Here is a 21,417-nt window from a genome sequence, read left to right as displayed (position 1 = left end):
CATATTGTAAGTTTCCATATTCCTTAAGTTATAGTGAGGCGGGGGGTCCTTCATTTTTTCATTTTTGTGGAAATCAATGTGCTGATGTTTTAGAGCAGGCATCTGCTTCCCCCAAAGAAGCTCAACAACTTTGGCTCCCCTAAAAAAAAAGCTCAGCATCTTTGCCCTACACTCTTAGAAAAACGGGGCTTTCCTTTTTTAAAAAACTCAACAACTTTGACCTGAACCCCCCAAAATGGGGTAAATCACTGCCAGTTTTTAACTCTGTGAGTAGATCGCAGTCTCTTGGGAGTTGGCCACCACTGTTTTGGAGCCACATGTTCCACCTGTTTCAATAGGTCTTGTTTATTTTGGACAGTTTTGGCATCTCGGCTTCTTCAGCCCATCTGCAAAATGTTTCAGGAGGAGTCCACTCCCCATTAATTTCAAATAATGTTGCAGACAATTTAATTTGATTGATTGCATTTATAACCCCCCCTTTCTCCACGGAGCTCAAGGTGGTGTACATGGTTCTCCCCTTCATTTAATCCCCATGCAGCAACCCTGCGAGATAAGTTAGGTTGAGAGGCAGTGACTGTCACCCCAGTGTGAGCTTTATGGCTGAGTGGGGATTCAAACCCTGGTCCAGGTTTAGTCTGACACTCTAACCACACTGGCACTGTGTAAATATGGTGAATAGGTAAAGATTCACATTGTTGTGTGTGATGCAAATCAGATCAAAAGTGGAATAGGAAAATTCCTGCTTTGCATGAGCAAATGCGCGTATTTATTTCCATATTGTACTTACTGTGTTCACCTGAATTGCTCACAGCGGCTTACTTGTGGTTTCTATAATTGTATTGCATTTATATCCCACCTTTTCTCCAAGGAGTGAAGGGTGGCATTACATGGCTTTCCTTTTCTTCCTTTAATCCTCACACAACCACCCTGTGAGGTAGATCAGCTGAGATGCAGGGACTGTGACACCCACTGTGGGGATTTCAACCCTGGTCTCCCAGGTCCTAGCCCAACACTCTAACCACTACACCACACTGGCCACAAATCCTAAAAATTTAGAGGAGCTGTGGGGGCATGGGGAGAGCAACCCTATGAACCAAAGCCATTTAAAAAAAACATGTTACAGGGTGGAGCTGCTTTCACACTTAACTAGAACATGCATGCATCCCAAACCTCCTAAATCAATTGTGTGAGGAAGCAGTCCCATGGGAACATTTTTTGGATGGGAAGAATTCAGGCGGCAGAACTGTCCAAACTAAACAAGGCAAGTGTGAGTGCTTAGTAGATTTGTGGCGGTGATGGTTGTAGGTGCTTTAAAATACACATGCAAAAGGAGAAACCCATTCCTTACCCACCCACAACAGGCATGGGGCAGAAAGACAGTGGTGCACATGTTCTGCAAGGAGCACAGGTAAAGACCAATCGGCCTTTGCAAACCTGGTGTTCTCTAAGTACATTTTGGACTACAACTCCCAGGTTGGCAAAGGTTGCATTAAATACACCAGTTCACAAATGCAAAAAATGCCACACCCTTAATACAGGCCTCCGTTCAGTCTCTTTAACACAAAATTCAACAAACCACTACAGGTTGGTCAATCAATAAAGATTGACTTACTGTATGTACATATGAGGTGGAGCAAACTACTGCTGCTTGGAAGTGTAGATATGAAGGCACCTGCCGGGAAGGCACAAAGCCTATGTGGAACAATTTTAAAACGAGATGGAAGAGACAATGATGTTTACATACTAAATACAGTTGTACGGGTGGATGCACTGAAAACAAAAAGGTCTAGACTTCAGAACTCTATTGTACGTATTTTGAGTTTTGTTAGCTGCAGCTATTCTTTTCTCTGCTTATCCTGCTCTTCCTGTTAGCCACTCAAATATCCCTTTGGTAAAGGGTAGGAGAGAAAAGAGACACATTTCCCTTGTTCAGTATAGCCACAGGCAAAACACAGAAATAACTGGCCAGATTCAAGCACTGTATACCCAAGAAGCAATTATTTCCTTTGACTGGTCAGTCTGGAAAAACAGGCTCAAATTGGGGACGCTTCAGGGCAGAGAAATATTGGCCACTGCCAGGAGTGCCTAAACTAACATTCCACAGCATTGCTTCCACAGAAGGCAGTGATGGCCACCAATTAAATGTGTAAAAAAAGGATTAGAGACAAATTCACGGAGGCGGCTATTGATGGCTACTAGCCACAATGCCTCTATGCTCTGCCTGTTGTCAAAGGCAGGAAGGCTTCTGAATACTAGCTGGTGGAAACCAAAGGTGGGCAGAGTGCTTTTGTATTTAAGTCCTGCTTGCATCAGGTTGGCCACTGTGAGAACAGGATGCTGGAGTAGATGGGTCACTGACCTGATCCAGCAGTCTCTTCCTATGCTTTTAACCTCGTGCCCTCCAGCTGCTTTGGACTACAACACCCATCAGCCCCAGCAGGCAGGGCTCAGTTGATTTAGGCTCTAGTCCAAAACAGCTAGATGATGTATCATGGAAAGCTGCCTATAAACCACTCTGCTAAGGTTGCAGTACAGGCCTGCCCAGCAACCACTTTTATTGGTGGGTCACATGTTTATGCCACCACCCCAGCCCAGAGTGAACTGCCAAAAGCCCTCCTAGTTGTCACTCCATCCACATGTCTAACATCCAGGTTGCTGCTAGGAGAGCCACAAGGTACTGTTCATGGAGACTGAATTGGTGATGGGCTTTTCAGTTACCGATCCCTACACTATAGATAGATGGAAAGGATAGGTTCCTCCTCTGGACTTAGAAACTCGGCTACCTGGACTTACCTGCCTTAGATCCAGATAGCAAACAGCAACACATGGGCTCACTGTGGCTGGGTGGAGGTAGTCTCAACAGGAACCATGCTCTCCCCATGATTTGCATGGATGATTTGCATTTTCTCATGTTTGCACACAAGAAATCAAGTCCACCTTGCACTAAGGGTCAAATATCAGGTCTATTTCCACTTACTGCTGATGGTGCAAACCATTACATTCTTCCACCCATCTCCAATTCTGAGCCATATATTGGTATGGGAATAAATAGAACCTGTCACACAGACACCTGGTTTTAAGTCAAGTGTCTCATGGAGTTCCACTCATACATACATGCAGTGTCACTTAGTTTTTGCAACTTTAAAATACAAATGTAGTGGCACCCCTTCATTGGACCACTGGCCTGTCTCAGAGAATACACAGCTTATTATTCTACCTACTTAAACTACTCAAAGCAAGTTTGCCTTTTAAAAAAAATCTTACACTACTTTTAAAAGGTTTAGGTCTCCAGAGGCAGGAATGAGGAATCTGTTGCCTTCCAAATGTTGTTGGGCTACAACTTCCATCATCCCCCAACTATGCTGATTGAAGCTGATGAGTCCCAACTACTAAACTCAGGGTGGGGGAACAGATGAGAGATGACCAAATAGGTCTGCAAGAGTACGGCAGAGTGTCATGGTTTGGCATATAGATGCTGCAATAAGAAACTATTCCCTGTTCATCTTAAAAGATTACAGCAGGACAAAAGGGCAGGGGAGGACTAACAATAATGCTGTACCGGCCTAAATTCAAGAGTGACATGCCAAAATAGACTTTCCCATGATTGTATGCCTTTCAATGAGAAACAGGGTCATCAGTCACCAATCCTGAACCTCTGCTCATGGAAGCCTGCTTGCACCTTCACCTTACTGCCCATGGTTCCTTGTGGAGTGGTGGAAATATCATTAGGAACTATGACAACCGGGATGCAGGGGGGCATGGTTGTCTCTACAAACAGATGGGGAAGAACGGTGATGGGAAGCAGCTAAGCAGCTCAGTGGCTTTTGCAATCTTCAGAGGAAAGTGTCACTCATGGGGGCGGGGAACAGACCAGCAACATGCGGTTGATGGTGCTGGACAATCATCCACAGCTGCTCAAGTTTTTAAAAGAGCAAAAAAGGCAGCCAATCCATTCCAATCCTTTACTTGAAAACACAACTTTCCATGCAGAGTTGTTCAGATTTAACTGCTGATGTTCTGAGCTAGCTCCCCAGGCCTTCTCCTAGCCACAGGGGGAGGAAAAGCTTTTTTTTGTTTCTCTTTTTGCTACTGGACAGTTATTTCAACCAACAATGTGTTCTCACTTGAACATTACAGTAAATGAGTCCTATGCAAGAGAACTTCTAACAAAAACAAAAACAAAAAAACCTCTGTACACAACTTTACAAACATATTAACATATAAATAAAAGAAAGCTTCCAAGCAGGAGAGCTTCCCCAGTAGTCTTTTTTGCTTCAGACGTTTTCTTTTTTTAACACTGGAAGGGAAGAGTCAGTCCCTTTCCTCAAGCATCACAGGGATTGGTTTGTCTTTTTATATATATAAAAAAATCTCTCTCCTCTCTCTCTCCTTTTTGTCAGTGCCTCTGGCTTCAAGTGAGCAGTCCGTGCAAAGTGGGCACTTCCTCCTTAACCTTCTGGGAAGGTGCCCTGTGGGGCTAAGGCCTCAGCCAGCTGGTCATCGTTCTGGTCCAAGCTCTTGCTGGAAGACTCGCTTCTTCTCCCGACAGTGCTTCTTGTGGGCCGGCCAGTCTTTCTGCTGGCACTGCGAGCCGCAGTACCGTGCGACCTGGCACCGCCCACAGATGTTAAATTCACGTAACTGGAGAGAGGAGTACGGGACAAAAATCAGTATCCCTTTTCAGGGCCCCTAGAGAAAGAAAACCACCCCTCCCAAAAGCAAGCCAACCAAAAGGGTCCTAAGGTGGCCAGTCCCAGGGCAATCTTTGTAGGAACTAAAGCAGGCCTGTATCTGGGTAGAACAGCCTGGGAACCCTACAAAATGCTGCCTTGATTTTCATTGTGGGTAATTCTCCAGCCCCCACTGGTGCATATCTCTTGTTTATGAAACTGAAGGACTCATTATGAGTATCTTCTTCTTTTGCTCCACCCCCACCCAAGATTCACTGGGCAATCTTTCACATTCTGAATTCAATGGGGCTGAGTAAACATGTACAGGACTGCACTCTCAATTTCTTTCCTTCATGCTCTACAACAAGGATAGGGAGCTTTACTGCCTGCCACCCCCACCTCCTGCATTGGCCAGGCTGGCTGGGGCTGAGGGAGTTTCGATCTGCAGTTCCCCACCCCTGGGTTTATAACTATGGCTTTGGAACATAAAACACTACCTTACACCAAATCAGACCAGTATGGCCCAGTTCAGCGTACTGCCTATGCTGCACAGAAGCAGTGCTCCAAAGTTTTGAGCAGGGGTCTTTCGCAGCTGTAGCAAGAGACTGAACCTGGGATTCTAAACCGATGCGCTCCTGCTAAGTTGGAGACCCTTCTATATCCACAGACCTATTTACATATTTTCCTCCACAAAAGCATCCAAAACTATCTTCAGAGGAACAGGTTCCCTTTGTACAGGTTATCTTTTTGGGTGACTTCTATCCATCCTTCTATATAACAAAGTTACTTCAGTGAGGTTTAAAACCAGAGCTGTTCATTCTGATCTTGTTTCCCCATGACCCCGTCCTAATAAAAAGTGGGCTAGGAAAAGGGGGGTTGGGCCTATGGGCAACACTGACTTTTCCACACCGAGAGGTAGGATGAAGGGTTATCCAAATAGAATGGTAGCACAAAGTCAGTTGTACATCACAGAACACCACTGAGAGAGAGACATGTCTGAAGCTTGGAAGCCGCTGGCCAGGATAACTATTTAGGCTAAAAACGGTGCAGAGAAATTCCTTGCAGGGGGTACAAAGATCACACTAGCTGTGCCTAAGGACTTTTTGGTTTTTTAAAAAGAAGCAACCACACTGAAGAGGGTGAACTTGCAGCAGCCAGCCTAGAACAGGGACGGTCTTATCCATGACTTGCTTCTGGTTTTGAACGCACCTGTTTCTCAATCACTGTGCAGGGAGGGTAGTGACATTCATAGTATGTGCACGAACTCTCCTCTTCTTCCACAACATCCCCATTAGCGTTATAATAGCGTGTCACATTCAGCACCGGAAACTGTTCCTCTATGGGGTCTGTGGGAAGCTGCTGGATCGCCAGCCAGTATAAGCTTTGTTCCCTTCAAGAAAAAAACAGCAAATTAAATATTTCCACAGCAAGCTTATGCTGCACCGTTGCAACATGTTAAAACTCCACCCCTCTCAAAGCAGAGTTGACAGTAGCCACAATCACAACATACCTTTAAAGTACTCTGATACAGCCTTAAACAGTTATGTCTTCCCCTAAAGAATTATGAAAATTATGGCTTGTTAAGGGTGCTGAAAGTTGTTATAAGGCCCCGGTTCTCACTAGCAGACATACAATTACCAGAGTAGTTTAACAACTGATTCCTCATTCAAGGGAACTCTTGAGTGAGTTGCTGTGTGAGTGGAATAAAAAACCTAGGGTGGGAGACATATCCTCCCCTCTAGGGCCAGGCCACAGAGAACATAGCACCACAGTTTCTTCAGATGCAAAGAAACACACATAAAAAATCATCAAGGGGCTATGCAAAAAAAAAAAGTTCTAGGGTTAGTTGACTTCCAGCCCCTTTTGTCCCTCTTGCCCAGGCATCCCCAAACTCGGCCCTCCAGATGTTTTAAATAATAAATAAATAAATTAATATAATAATAATAATAATAATAATAATAATAATAATAATAATTTATTTATACCCCGCCCATCTGGCCGGGTTCCCCCAGCCACTCTGGGCGGCTTCCAACAAAACACCAAAATACAGAAATCCATCAAACATTAAAAGCTTCCCTAAACAGGGCTGCCTTAAGATGCCTTCTAAAGGTCTGGTAATTGTTGTTCTCTTTGACCTCTGGTGGGACTGTCTCCCATCATCCCTAGCTAACAGGACACCAGTGGTCAGAGATGATAGGAATTGTAGTCCCAAAACATCTGGAGGGCCAAGTTTGGGGTGCCTGCTCTTGCCTGTGACACTGTTATGGAGAGTTTACCTTTGTTTACTAGAGATTTCTTCGGCTTTGGGCCTCCATCCCCATGGAACCAATCGCAGGTTGTCTAGACGATTGTCCACTGTCACTGCATTCAAATGCACAACTTGAAAGCCAGGGGCAATGCCCCCTCGATGCCTCTCCCTGAAAGAGAAGACGAGCCACCTGCAATTCCCGAAAGGAAGCATTCAGATGCTTCTAGTTGCTTGGACTCCTATAATACATCATGGACTGCTCTTGAAGGCAGCATGGAAACTCCAACACGCACAGACAACTGCTAGCAGGGTTTTAACCAGGGCAGGTCATTGGAGACAACACATCTCAATGGATGCAAAAGAGCTTAACAAGTTTACTTTGATTTCAAGGTGCTGGGTCTGAAAATTTAAAACCTTACACAGCTTAGGACCCAAGGCATAAAGGACACACACACACCCCTATCCAGTTCTTAAGATCTGATTATGATGATCTTCTGCAGGCATCCCTGCAATTAGAGATAAACTGGGTGGTGAATGATTTAGAAATACGCCTGGCATCTTCTAGGTAGCAGGCAAATTCTTCTTTCTTTTAAGTCACTCAAGCTGTTAAAGGGCAAGGATCATAGCTCAGCAGTAGAGTCTCTGGATGTAGGAACCCTGCCTTCAAGTTGTGGGTAGCCCTGTGGCACTTGGATGGGTTGGTGCATTTTGCATGCAGAAGGTCCCACGTTCAATCTCCAGGATTTCCAAGTAGGACCAGGAATGTCCCCTGCCTGAAACCCAGGAAAGCTGCTGCTGCTGCTGCTGTCATTCAGCATAGACAGCAGAGAGCTAGATGGATCAACGTCCTTCTAAATATATGGCAGTTTTGTACGTTCAAATTATAGAGAGAAAAAGGGAGGGGGAGAAGATACTTCAACACACAACACATTCCACTTTCCTTTTACATAATGGCTCAGTTTGTACATCACAGTAAACCTTAGCTAATGGTTTACTGTGAATGTATTTGTCTCCCCTCTGCTCATACTAGAAGAAAACAAACCATGATCCCTTGGGCTTAGAAAATGTGTCCCAAGTAGGGATTATGGTTTGTTTCACCTCCAACAAATCACAATCAGAAAGCTAAAAACAAACATTGGCTACACACACTGGGTTGTCAGGAGAAAATCAAACCACAACCCCTGATTTGGACACAATGCTAAGCCAGGGATTGTGGTTTGTTTCTTCCCACCATGAATGGGGAGAGGTAAGACATACGCTATCTGCTCATGCTCAGCAAACCACGGCTTATGGCTTACCCTGACATGTGAGAGTTGCCATTATAGTGCCCATCTCCAAAGACTATACGGTGTTTCCCCTATTTTAAGACGTAGTCATTAAATAAGCCGGCTTGGGACAGCGTGCGTGCAATTGCTGTTGCCGCTTCGCGTTTTTCAGAGGGATTCTCTGGGTTATTAGCGCTTTCCACCCTGTTTGTGTGCGAAGCAACACTCGGCTGCAGCCCCTGCCTCTTGCGGCGGCTGCATTAATAAACGCCTGGCAGCATTAGGCAGTCGTTCATCATTTCCCCTAACACGCACTTGGGGGCATGGCGAGGGGTTTTTGCTTTTTAATTTAGCAGTCGTTGTGTCACATATGAGGCTGGTTGATCCCCAGGAGGCTGCAGTTGATCGCTGGCTCCTTTTCCATTTCTTTTGTCTTTGCTCACCCGGCCCCACCCCCTCTCCCCTTCGTGGAACGAAGAACGGAGTTTTAGCAGCATTTCCTCATTATAAAAAAAGGTCAGGAACTTTTACTTTAACCTCAAAAATGGGACATTTCCTCTCTCTAAAAACAACTTTGACCTGAACCCCAATAAAACAGGGGTAGATCACCTCCAGTTTATAAGTCCGCGAGTAGATCGCAGTCTCCTGGAAGTTGGGCTTCCTCTGCATCTTTAAAAAACAAAAAACAAAAACCATGCGCTTTCTCTCGTCGGATATTTGCAGTGGCCAATCCCCTCCCTCCCCAATTTACATTCCCCTACCTTCCCTTTGCCGATTCCTGGGTTTGTTTGGGTTTTTTTGAATTTTTATTTACAGTTATTTCACACACACAAATAAAATATACAAACCACACTTACATCCTGTATTACATCTTACTTGCATCTTACTTATTAGTTATTACATATAATATTCTACTCAATTTCTCAGTCTTAATTTACCTTAATTCATCCCCCTATACCCTTCTCCAATTTCCCCCTCCAATCATTGCCTCCTTCCATTCCTTACCCCCTCCCTCTCTCCCCACTTCCCTCACCCCTGTGCAATCTCATTTAGTCATATACTGGCCTTTTCTGTTGTGTTGACTATTTTATTTTCAATATTGTTACCCTTTATGATGATATTTTATCCCTTGCGAGTATTATTTATTTTTTATCTTTAACTAACTTTCCTTTCCATATTTTTCCATATATAACTCTACACTTTCCCATTCCTTCTTAACTCTTTGGATAGAGCGCCCCCCTCCCAATTATTGTTGTTGATTTTGCCATTCCTGGGGTTTTTATGGAACTGAACAGCTTGGGCGCTTCGGAACGTGCCTTCTGTTGCTACGGGGCTGTGGGGCTTCACTATTTGATTCCCCCCCCCCAAGGTCGGGATTTTAAAAGTAGTTCTGTGGGTCCCAGGCGCAGCATCACCCCCGATCCTTTCCTTTGCCTAAACGGACCTCTTCTCCCCTGGCTTTGGGAGGCTATGCTTCAAGGGTGCTGCCAGGGGTTTTTTAAGATCTGCACCTCGTAAGGTTTGTTACGATCCATAACTTCTGTTGCTTTCTACAGGGTTAGGGGTTTAAAGCACTGCCACCCCACCCCCACCCCTGCAGGCGCTCGAAACTGGCAGCGCCGACAAAGCGCCCAGCAGCGCGCGGAAGAGAGCGCCGATTTTCCTGAACCAGTGGGACCCAGCTGTACCGGCACTTTAAAAAAAATAAGACACCCCCTGAAAATAAGCCACCATGCAAATAGTTATAAGACAGTGCCTTAACAAAAGGGGAAATATGGTACATACACATGCCTCAGCAGTCTGGAAACCTGCAGCTATATTATCCCCTGCACAATGATACCTACCACAGTAACTCATGCAGCAGGCGTCCGAACCCTCTTCCTCGGTTTTTGTCAAACGCAAAGGCAAATATTCTAGCACCATTTCCATCTGCGTCGACCTCCATTCGAGCCTGGCCAAAGACAGAGAACACATCTATTCATGCATTTTGTTTAAAATATTTCTATGCTCGTCTAATCATCATAGCAGCTTCATAATACAAAACACAGTAAAATGTAAGTAAAACTATTAATGGACAGAAATGTAATGGTCATTAAAATAGAAAACTGCAACCCAAGTAACAGAAATGTTAATAAACAAAGAAATGGCAAAATATTAAATACTTGGGTTAATAAAAGTTTTCTCTTGTCACATAAAAGATATTAAATGGTGGTGCTATGCAAATTATGACTAGGGGAAATGTTTCAGAAAAAGGGTGCCACCAGAGGAGGAACTCTCCTAACATCTGAAGGCAGAAGTACTCTGAGTAGAGCCTCTAAAGTTCAAAATCAGCCAGGTCTATATCAGACGAGAGAAAGTGGGTCAATAATGGACATGGGAAATGTCAGATGAGATGCATGCTCTGCCTCAGAAACCCAACTTCTGTGCTTGAGTCACTCTGTGGTGAATTAACAGACACTCTATATAATAGCCTTCTTTTTCAGCGAGCCTGAGCATATATATAAACCATGATGAGTCTCTAATTTTTCCCCAGACACCTCAAAAGCCTGTACAGAACCTGTTGATATCAGGTAAATGAATGGGTAAAAGTGTGATGTCAGTGTATTTCAAATCTGCCCCCTTTCCAAGAGCAATACATTTTCTATTAAGCTCCCCAAACTCCAATCTAAAAATACATGAAGCCTATATAAAAGAAAATTCATTCTAAAGTAAAGCAACTCCTGATTCTACAAGGGAAGGACAACTTGCCTAATTATCCTACTTCAGAGAACAGTTTGAGTCTTTGGAGATCTTGGTACTTTTCATACAAGTCCTTGCCCAAACCCCGATGTCTGGATCGGGCTGAGTCCTTTTATGACCCACATGCTGTTTCAAGGGGAAATGCCTCCTCTTCTCTCTCTGCCAACTTATTCAGATAGTCATTATATGAGACCACCGACTTTCATGAGTTTGATTAAAGCAGGTTCCTTAGACAGTCAACCTGCCTGTTTTGATCTACCCTAATTACTGGCCATGTCAGGTCAGGGTTCATGTGGAGAGCCACAGGTTCCCCATCCCTGATCAAGAGGAATAATAGCTGACATGTGGTCCCCCCAATGCTCTTTGACCATTGGATATGCTGACTGGACCTGATGGGAATTTGAGTTCAACACTTGGAATGTGGAAATAAGGTTCTTACCTCAAAAGAGTAACTCTCCACAAGTGGAATGTCTTGCTCGTCAATCAGTGTGTACTTTGTCTAGAATCAAAAGGGAAGGGTAATTAAATACTTTATATTGCAGATACTTTTCCAATACATAGCAAACCACTCTTCATTCATTTCAGCACAACAACATTTTAAGCTATTCCAGGGCACATCTTACACTGAAAAGAGAAGTTTTACACCTTAAATAAGTCATTCATCTGACCGGGCATACTTCTAAACTTGTCTAAACCAGAGGAAAGCTGCTCCAGGGTTAGCCTTGAGCATTCTTGGTTCTCTACCTACCATTGTGTCCACAAGCCTTCTGGAAAGTCCAAATGCCAGAAAGGGGTGTATTGCCTTTCTCTTGCCTTTGGAAGTAGGATAGGAGAGGAAGAAAGAACTGTAAAAGGTAAGTTCTTGCTCAGAGACCAAAATCTGCAACTGAGAGGGGCAGCTCTGGCACAATATAGATTATACCACAAATCAGTTAGCCTTTAAAAGGCAGCTTTGTGCTTCAGCTTTTGCTATAACAGATTAACATACAAAACTTAACTCAAACAACCTGTAAAGCAAGCATTGCACCAATTATTGGTACATATCCTTTGTGGTCCATGTTGATTATTCCAAAAAACAAAAGCAGAAAAGCACAACAAAAGCAAGTTACAGCAAATATGTATCAAGAAATATGTATCAAATCTGCACAAGAAAACAGGAAGTTACTTAGAATAATAGAATCATAGAGTTGGAAGAGACCACAAGGGCCATCCAGTCCAACCCTCTGCCAAGCAGGAAACACCATCAAACCATTCTTGACATATAGCTGTCAAGCCTCTGCTTAAAGACCTCCAAAGAAGGAGATTCCACCACACTTCTTGGCAGCAAATTCCACTGTCAAACAGCTCTCTTACTGTCAGGAAGTTCTTCCTAATGTTTAGGTGGAATCTTCTTTCTTGTAGTTTGAATCCATTGCTCCGTGTCCGCTTCTCTGAAGCAGCAGAAAACAACCTTTCACCCTCCTCTATATGACATCCTTTTATATATTTGAACATGGCTATCATACCACCCCGTAACCTTCTCTTCTCCAAGCTAAACATACCCAGCTCCCTAAGCCGTTCCTCATAAGGCATTGTTTCCAGGCCTTTGACCATTTTGGGTGCGTTCCAGCTTGTCAGTATCCTTCTTGAACTGTGGTGCCCAGAACTGGACACAGTACTCCAGGTGAGGTCTGACTTAGGATCAAGTAAGACTATAAATCCACCAGTATCACCTATTCTAACCAGTAGGCACACTCCAAAGCAGAAAGGAGCCTCTCAGATCACTTGCTATGTAACCCTTTGAAACTGCAGGTGCCACCTCCGTGTGCTCTAGCAGTAAACTATGGGCCCCTTTATAGCCTAAATAAGGATAAAAAAAGAAAAAATCTCCCCATTTGAGGTCCACCAGCGGGAAGTGCTCCACAGAACAGCTCACTGCCCCTCTACAGGGAGAGATGCAAAGGGGAGTAAAAAAGAGAAAAGGGACCTCTAAACTAAAACCAGCCTCCCGCATCCTTCTATCTTTAAAAATAATAATAATAAAGGGATCATGGAACCCCATGAACCCAGTGGCGTCACAGAGGGGTCCTGTGTGACGTAACGGAGCAGGTCAGACGCGCGAGGGGGCGGTTATGTGATAGAGGAAGGGGCGCGGATCTCCCAACACAGAACACGCGCGGGCACGGAAACACACGCACACCACATACAGACGCGCAAATCCTATTTCTCCCACTCCGCGACGCCCCACGGGACCCCACGCGCACCTTGCCGGCCACCCGGCCGAGCCGCACGATGCCCAGCTTGAAGTCGGTCATGGCCTTGGCCTGGCAGGGATCGGAAAGGAGGGGGGAAAGGGGGAAGAGGGAGGAGGAGGAGGAGGAGGGGAGGAAGAGGCACAGGCGGGAGGAACACCCCGATGCCACGCGCCGCCGCCTCGCGCACGCCTTAGGCAAGAGGATGGGGAGCGGGGGGCGGGGCAGCGCGCACCGCCGCCGCCGCCGCTGATGCTGCCGCTCTCCTCTGCCGCCGCCACCAACTCCTCCCCCCTCCCCCTCCAACCTGAAGCCGCGACCCGCCAATCAGCGCGCGAGCCGCGGTGACGCGTCATTGATAGCAGCCCGAGGGCCGCCCGGCGCGACCGAGCGCAGCCGCGACGCCGCGTCACGTGTCCGGCGGCGGCGGCCGATGACGCACATCGCACTCGCGGGAATTCTCTCTCTCCTCCGTCCGGCGAATGGGCACGGCTGAGCACGCGATGAGAACCTCCATTCCGCCTTTTAAAGGGCACGTCCCATATATATGTATATAAAGAGAGAGAGAGCATTATGTGCGAGGTGGGGTATCCCGTATTAGTGCGCGTATAGTATATTTCATTTACAGGTAGGTAGCCGTGTTGGTCTGCCGTAGTCGGAACAAAATAAAAAAAATCCTTCCAGTAGCACCTTGTTGTTTAGTCGTTTAGTCGTGTCCGACTCTTCGTGACCCCATGGACCAGAGCACGCCAGGCACTGGTCTCCCGCAGTTTGGTCAGACTCATGCTGGTAGCTTCGAGAAGTACAGTAGCTCATGTTGAGTAGCACCTTAGAGACCAACTAAGCTTGTCATTGGTATGAGCTTTCGTGTGCATGCACACTTCTTCAGATATATTCTATATTTCTGTGTGTTTATATAAATCCTGTACATATTACAGTACTGCGTGTCTATAACAAATAAAATTTACACCAAATATCTTAGTGTATATATTGTGACCTTGTTATAATTTTATTGGCCACACTCCACAGAAAACCTTCAAAATTAGGAAATGCCCCCCCCAATTCCTCTTACTACCAAGGAAATGTAATAAGCGAATAGAAAGAGGACCTACCCAGTTGATGCTGACAAAAAAACAACAACCCACAGTCATGCACACTAGGGGTGGGGAGGGGAGGTGGTTTTCTTTTTACTGTTAAAAGAATTTTAAGGTCTTAGATATATAATAAATGTTCATAAATGTACCAAATAAACACATACATAAATAAATATATAAACCACATGTCTGGAGCAGCACAGGAAGACAGTCCTGAAACCATTTTGACTCCCAAACTGACCAAATGTTTTTCTGCAAGGAGGGGGGGTGACAACCTTCCCAATTTCTCAGGAATTAAGTAATAACCAGCTCAAAGAAAAGGCCAGAGTACTGGTCCCATCACCTCTTGGCAAATAGAAGGGGACGAAATGGAGGCAGTGAGAGATTTTACTTTCTTGGATTCCATGATCACTGCAGATAGTGACAGCAGTCACAAAATTAAAAGACGCCTGCTTCCTGCGAGAAAAGCAATTACAAACCTAGACAGCATCTTAAAAAGCAGAGACATCACCTTGCTGACAAAGGTCCGTATAGTTAAAGCTATGGTTTTCCCAGTATGGAAGTGAGAGCTGGACCATAAAGAAGGCTGATCGCCAAAGAATTGATGCTTTTGAATTATGGTGCTGGAGGAGACTCGAGAGTCCCATGGGACTGCAAGAAGATCAAACCTATCCATTCTGCTTTGATTGTGTTTCCTGCTTGGCAGGGGGTTGGACAGGATGGCCCTCGTGGTCTCTTCCAATTCTATGATTCAATGAAATCGTTCGTAAACAGGACTGTTCTTAAACCGAGGACTCTTGAGAGTCCCATGGACTGCAAGAAGATCAAACCTATCCATTCTGAAGGAAATCAGCCCTGAGTGCTCACTGGAAGGACAGATTGTGAAGCTGAGGCTCCAATACTTGGCTACCTCATGAGAAGACTCCATGGAAAAGACACTGATGTTGGGAAAGATTGAGGGCAGAAGGAGAAGGGGACGACAGAGGACGAGATGGACAGTGTTCTTGAAGCTACTGTTATAAGAATTTTGAGGTCATATCTATATATAATAATAATTGTTCATAAAACATGTACATGAATGTACAGAAACATGTCTGAAGCAGCACAGGAAAACAGGCCTGACTGACACCATTTTGTCTCTCTCTGACCAGGTGTTCCTCTGCAAGGAAGAAGTGGGGTGGGGGGAACCTTCTCATTGTCTCAGGAATTAAAGTGATAATCCCTGGCATCCTGATACCTGACTGCCAGACAAAAGGGTGTGATTAACTTGGCTGGGAAACAGGGAAATGTAAATATCTCTCAATTTTGTTGATTAGGTTTTGGGGGGCAGGGGGCAGGGTCCAGACTGCTCAGATTACTGCCACCAGACCTCCCCTTTCATGATGTACCTATGATGAATCTAGGGAGGGGGGTCTTGGGCTACACCCCTTCTGTGACATATGGATGATGCTTCTGGGGGGTGGGCTGAAACCAATTTCAAATTTCTTTTTAAGGGCAAGACATCTTTGTTTGGGGTTCCTTCCTTGTTCTCCTGTGTGAGAGGAAGGACCCTGTTGCAACAGCAAAAATAAAAGTGCCTTGCTTCGTACGTCCTGGTTTGGTCTCTGTTATTTGGTGGGCAGGAGACGCTTAAATTCGTCTGCTTGCCTGGATCCTTGAGCTCTCCCTGGGTCAAGATCCATTTCTCTGGGTTCATAGGAACCAGCTTAAATTTTACAACAGTTTGGCGACCACTTCGGGGACCCAGTTTTGCCTTGAGCTCCGGGTTCACTGAGGAAGGGGAGCCCAGCGCGCCCTTGCCTCTTTTGCAGGGGGGTAAACCAACCTCAGGACCCGAGGCGCTTGGTAGTAATTGAGAGTCCAAGCGGGACCCCCAGGACGAAGCAACGTTTAAAGGGACAAGGCTGTTTTTTCTTCAGGAACCAGTGGGAAGCTGGAGACAACGGGATTCGACTGAAAGGATCGGTCGTGAGTATTAAAAGGGGACACGCGGTGGGCTGATTACTGCAGCAACTAAAATTCTAAAACTTCACTCTTCACTGTTCTCTCCTTTTCTGTTTCTTATCTTGGGCTCTAGTTGCAGCTAAGCTGTAAAGGCATAAGGGATAAAGAAGAATTAGAGCCTTTGGGATCCGTCCTTTCGTTAAACGAAATACCCAGAAGGACGGACCCAGCTCGCTCCTGCCAATCTGCGCAGGAGTTCTGAGCAATCTACCCAACCTTTTTTCCGTATTCCTCTGCTCTTAATCTTCGGGTGAAGCCGCCCCTAGACACCCCCGATCCCCACCGGGAAGTGACGGGGTTGTTCTAGATCGCAAGGTCACCCGTTCTTTTCAAAAAAACCTTCCTTCCAAGGCTAACCACCCGGCATTGCGTGGGCAAGCGTCCAGGGCAGGTAGTCTTTCTATTAGATTGTAAGAGGCAGGAAAGTTGCTGCAGGACCCTAGGCAATTGATGACCAGAAGGGGGTCCTTAGGTATCTAGCTGCACCAGGCCGCCTAGTAGTTAGTGCACGCGAACGGCAGGCAGGAACACCACTAGGACGTGGGGGTGAGTCATAGACTCGGGAAGTTAAGAGTGTCCAGGAACAGGGTCGGGGACCCGAACTGCAGTATAAAAAGGCTTAAGTAAAATGGGTGCAACCCACTCTAAGGAATTCCTTTCCCAGACTCCCAACCGAGGCAAAGCACAACTGAGGCTTGGCTCCGGTAAGGACTTTGAGGATGAAAGTCCACTCCAATTCGTTCTCTTAAATTGGCACGAAATCCCCGGGGCGGACAAGCTTGAAGGGAACCAATTGCAAAAACTTTGTAAGAAAAAAACACTGGGTCCGCTTTACTATGGACCACCCAGATGAGGGGAAATGGCTACCAGGAGGTTCCTTTAACATACAGTGAATCTCCGCTTTAAAATTAACCCTGGTGAACTCTGAATGAGAAAAGTTTTGTGAGGAATCCTACAAAGTATGTTATGGTATAAAATTATATATGTTTGCATGTTACATGTTGTCTGTGTTGTCTGTGAAGTGTATGTGCGTCTGATCCTTGTGTCTGCTATAGTTCATTGTTCCCCTTAAAGTAAATGAGAGATATAATCCAGGTTTAGGAAATTAGGGGTTTGTGTAAAATTTGGCCATGACACCCACAGACTGCCTTTTTTAAAGCATGCATAGTTTAAAATAATATAATAATAAGGCAAGCTTGCTTAAATAATCTTATGTAAGGGCTTGATCAACCCAAAAACAATGGCAAATATTTAAAAGAGTGGAGGTAGTGTGTAAAGGTTTGTTTTAAAGAGGCTGTAGAAGGCCATTTTTTCCTCTCCAAAAGTAAAAAGAGGGGGCAGGATGAAGGAAAATAAGAGTAGTAAGTTTGAAAATGCTTGCTCAATGCTTTGAAAATATTTTGAAACTTGAAAATGTTCACTTCATGAGGTGTGCAAATGTTTGTTATTGAGAGAGGCTCTAAAGGGGAGTCTTCCTCCAAGTGACTAGAGGAATATTGACTAAAGGAAAATTGAACAGCTATTCCTATAAAGGTGAATTGTTTGTCAAAAGTAGAGCTTCCTTAGCCAGGAATTGTCTATCTGAGTCTAGTTTTAACTTCAATTGTGTTGGGCTCCTGATATCACCTCTTAAGGAAAAAAACTCATCTGCTAAAGGGTTCTATATAAAGTTGGTATTTCATTCAAATCTTGTGAATCCTGTATCTTAGAGGGTTAGACTAAATGACCTCAGGGTCCCTTCTAACCCCCATTTTAGAGCTATGTGAAAGGCAATGTGTCTGATGAGGTGATGGGTTGAAATTCAGCCCAGCTCTGCTTTCTGGCAAGGAAAGATTATTGGTTTTCAGAGTTGGAACAAGAGTGTAATTGTTGTTTTTATGGAGTGATTATATAAGTTTTTATCACTTTCTCTATTAAGGTTTAAAGTCTAAGCACATATGAAAGTCTTGAACATTTCCCAATCTTTCTCTAGAGAGTAAAAGAGGGGTGTATGTGCATACCTACCCCTTTCTGTACAGAAAGGGGGAGCGGGAAGGGAAAAGGGAGATTGTAACCTTGAAAATGTTTGTTTGTGAACTCACAATATTTAAGGTCTGTGTCACAAGGGAGCCATGTGCTCTGTATGTAATGTTTCACCATGTGACTATGGAATATGGTGTTCCTTCTAGGGAAATATTATTAAAAGTAGAGGCTCCATAGCCAGCAAATGTCTATCTGAGTCACTTTAACCTTGATTCAAATGGACAGAATGGTTTTAGTAAGGAAGTAAATTCCCTCTTAAACTGTTTATCCAATCTTAAGGTTTGCTAAAGGCTTCTATATAACGTTGGTACTTTTAATCTTCCCCTTCCTTATTTTTCCCTTAGTACACACATGTGCTTCCGTGATAGGGCATAGCCTGTGTTTCCTTCCCAGTCAGACGTCTGTACTCAAATGTATGTGTATCCTAAGGGCAGTGATAGTGTTGAGATCCCCATATTTCAGAAGGGGTGGACTAGATTACTCAAGATCCCTTCCAACCCTTTCCAAACTTGCAAAAAGGAGGGAGAGAAAATGTGTTTGTAAGCACTGAAAAGTGAGTTTAAACCCTGGTGGTATAGTGAAATGGCCTGAATTCAGTCAAGCATTACTCTTTGGTGGAGAAGGATGGAAAGATAGATTTTTAAAGTTTGGCATGAAGAGTTTGAGGTGCCACTTAGAGGTAGAGATGGTATATCATGCATTGAAAATGAATGTCTGGTGTTTTTTCCCCCACCATATTGTCAGCTGTTTTTTAACTGCAAAACTCCAGCCAACAGTTCAAGCACATACAAATTCATAATCAAGCAGAATGAGCCTTGACCATCCCTGTAAATAAAGGGCCAGAAAATTTTGTCTGGAATTGGTAAGGCTGAAAATCAATGAGAATGCAAAGGATTTTATGAATTCTGGCTCTATGACCATATTACCCATAGATAAGGGGGCAGAGAATTTAGTCTGCCATGGCTGTAATAAATTAATTAAAAACAAACAAACGAAAACATTTGCAATTACGAATTCACCCCGAACCCTGTAGATAAAGGGGGCAAATCAAGATTTATTTTGCCTGGGGTATGAGATGTTTATATAGTACAGTAAACATGGCTAATTAGTGCCATGACTTCATTAAGGAGTTTAATTTGACCAAACTTTTCTTGCAGCCTTCTGGTAAAAATATTGGGTTGCCTGGATATTGAAGTTTTATATATTTAAAGTTTAAGATTTATAAGCCTGCTTCCTAAGCAGCAAGGAACAGGAAATAAGAGGTGTCAGAAATATCTCAGGACACAAAAGCTAAAGAAATGGATTTAAACTGACCAAAGAATTTAATTTCACCACTTTTGTTGCTGGTTTGGTGGAAGTGTAAATTGCTGGGTTTCTGTGTAAAATCTAACCCTATTTTAAAATCTACTTTCCCCTTCCCTTCCTTTATTCAGATGGTAATTTTGTCAAGAGGTACAGCACTTTAAAAAAAAAGAGGTACAATAGACTGCCGAATCATGAACTCTGTACATGCACAGAGGCTATGTCAGCTTGAAGAGGAAAATAGAGGAGAAAAATGAGGTTTTAACTAAGGGGCGAAGAAGTAATTTCTTAATGTAAAGCTCTGAACCACTGAGGGAAAACAACCTCATGTATGTTACTGGTCCAACAAAGTTAAATGGTTGCCAAGTTTCAAAATCTTAACATGCCAGATTCTTTCCACAGGTATAAATAGCAGAGTACTACTATAAGTCTGTCTCTTGAGTAGTTTATAAATTAATTAAGAGGTTCAAGGTTATGCTTTGCACATGAAACTTAAATTTAAATTTCCTTATGTAAAAATAAATAGATAAAGAACCATTGAGAACCATCAACTGTTTAGAAGCTGCCAATTCCAGTTCAACATGCAAAACTCTGTACATTTTAGGAACATTTCCTGACTGATTTTCACATGAAATAATTTTCCCTTTCCAGCAGAATACTGAGATTCAGGGTGTGGAGAAATTCTTTCAGAACCTTAATGCAAAATTATCTCCCAATGGGGGGGGGGGGACACGCCACCTAAACAAGCCCCCTCCACACTTGGAAATTCATAGAAAATTGCTGTCTACCAGTTGACAGACTATGCAAACAAAAGGCTCCATTTCTTTCCTAGCAGGTACTCAGGATGGATACTTATCTCTCATTTGCATTTCACCCCGAAGCATTACCCTATGTTAATATAACCCTCCCTTTTCTAATGTAGCAATGATTGAGTGTTTTGCCAATTCTTTTCTTCCACAGCAAAAAAAAAAAAAAAGTGAGGAGTGAGGAGATACAAACAGTAATTTCATTTCTCTTTGGCGCTTCTCTTTAGCTTATAAATAATCTGCTTCCATTTATTATATCAGTTTTTCCATTATGTCTATGAAATTATTCTAACAATAACCAGGTAAAAATTGTTGTGTGAGTGGTAATCTAAATTTTATTTTGTTTTATTTTTGTATCTTTTTTTTGGTATTTCTACTTTTTCTTTCTGTACATACAAATGTAGCATCTAAGTCATTCTTTCCTGTAAATAATAATAATAATAATCCCTTTCAAACAAGATACATGAACCTCAAAGAGAATTCAGAACCACATAAGGAAAATGTTAATAACTTATCGATTGTGTCCTAATTAACAAAATTTTTGTCCTTTGTTTCCTCCACAGCCAAACTAGGTGAAGTAAATTAAACTGACTGAGTAGACAATAACAGCAGTAATTAAATAACTATGATCTTATATTATTTGCAGCTCCCCAAGAAGAAATTTCTAGAATATTCTCCCCTTTCTTGACTATTTATCATTATTATTTTTTAACTAATTATATCTTCAGGCCCCAACCCCCTGCAGGCCTATTTTCAAAAGGATGTTTTACAGGAAATCAAATTGACATTTTATCTCTTTGATCACAACCTAAGAAGGAGGACCTAGAAAGCTATAACGTTTCAGCAAGGTTTAGAAGTGCTGTTATTAAAGTACTGTTAACTTCCTCCCAGTGACTCGAAGGCAGACAAGAAAACCCCCTTGTTGGAGATACATGCAAAAGCAGCAAGAATTATCTCAAGTTCACCTGATTGCCTCAAGATATACAAATGGCGTATAATTAATAATTTGAAGGTTTTGTGCATTATGTGTTATATA

At 43.6% G+C, this 21,417-nt stretch overlaps 1 protein-coding gene across 3 annotated transcripts; it reads right to left on the bottom strand.

Annotated features, from left to right (window-relative positions):
* Positions 1–3,948: 3,948 nt before the first annotated feature.
* On the bottom strand, positions 3,949–13,423 carry ZMYND19 (zinc finger MYND-type containing 19). Of its 3 annotated transcripts, none has more exons than XM_088664843.1 (6): positions 11,671–13,423; positions 11,362–11,421; positions 10,028–10,134; positions 6,947–7,087; positions 5,880–6,060; positions 3,949–4,641 (listed from the first exon to the last, which is right to left on the bottom strand). In XM_088664843.1, the coding sequence occupies exons 1-6, from the start codon at positions 11,671–11,673 to the stop codon at positions 4,498–4,500; spliced, it is 636 nt and encodes a 211-aa protein (XP_088520969.1). In that variant the 5' UTR covers positions 11,674–13,423; the 3' UTR covers positions 3,949–4,497. The 3 variants fall into 3 exon arrangements, with proteins under 3 accessions (XP_088520969.1, XP_088520968.1, XP_060126103.1); XM_088664842.1 differs by having other exon boundaries at positions 12,464–13,423; XM_060270120.2 differs by having other exon boundaries at positions 13,166–13,423.
* Between the last annotated feature and the right edge of the window lie 7,994 nt (positions 13,424–21,417).

This window comes from Zootoca vivipara, chromosome Z2 (assembly GCF_965207765.1).
Source record: "Zootoca vivipara chromosome Z2, rZooViv2.hap1.1, whole genome shotgun sequence".
Lineage (NCBI taxonomy): Eukaryota > Metazoa > Chordata > Lepidosauria > Squamata > Lacertidae > Zootoca > Zootoca vivipara.
The sequence above is the reverse complement of the archived record's forward strand: the minus strand, read 5'-3'. Positions and strand labels throughout refer to the sequence as shown.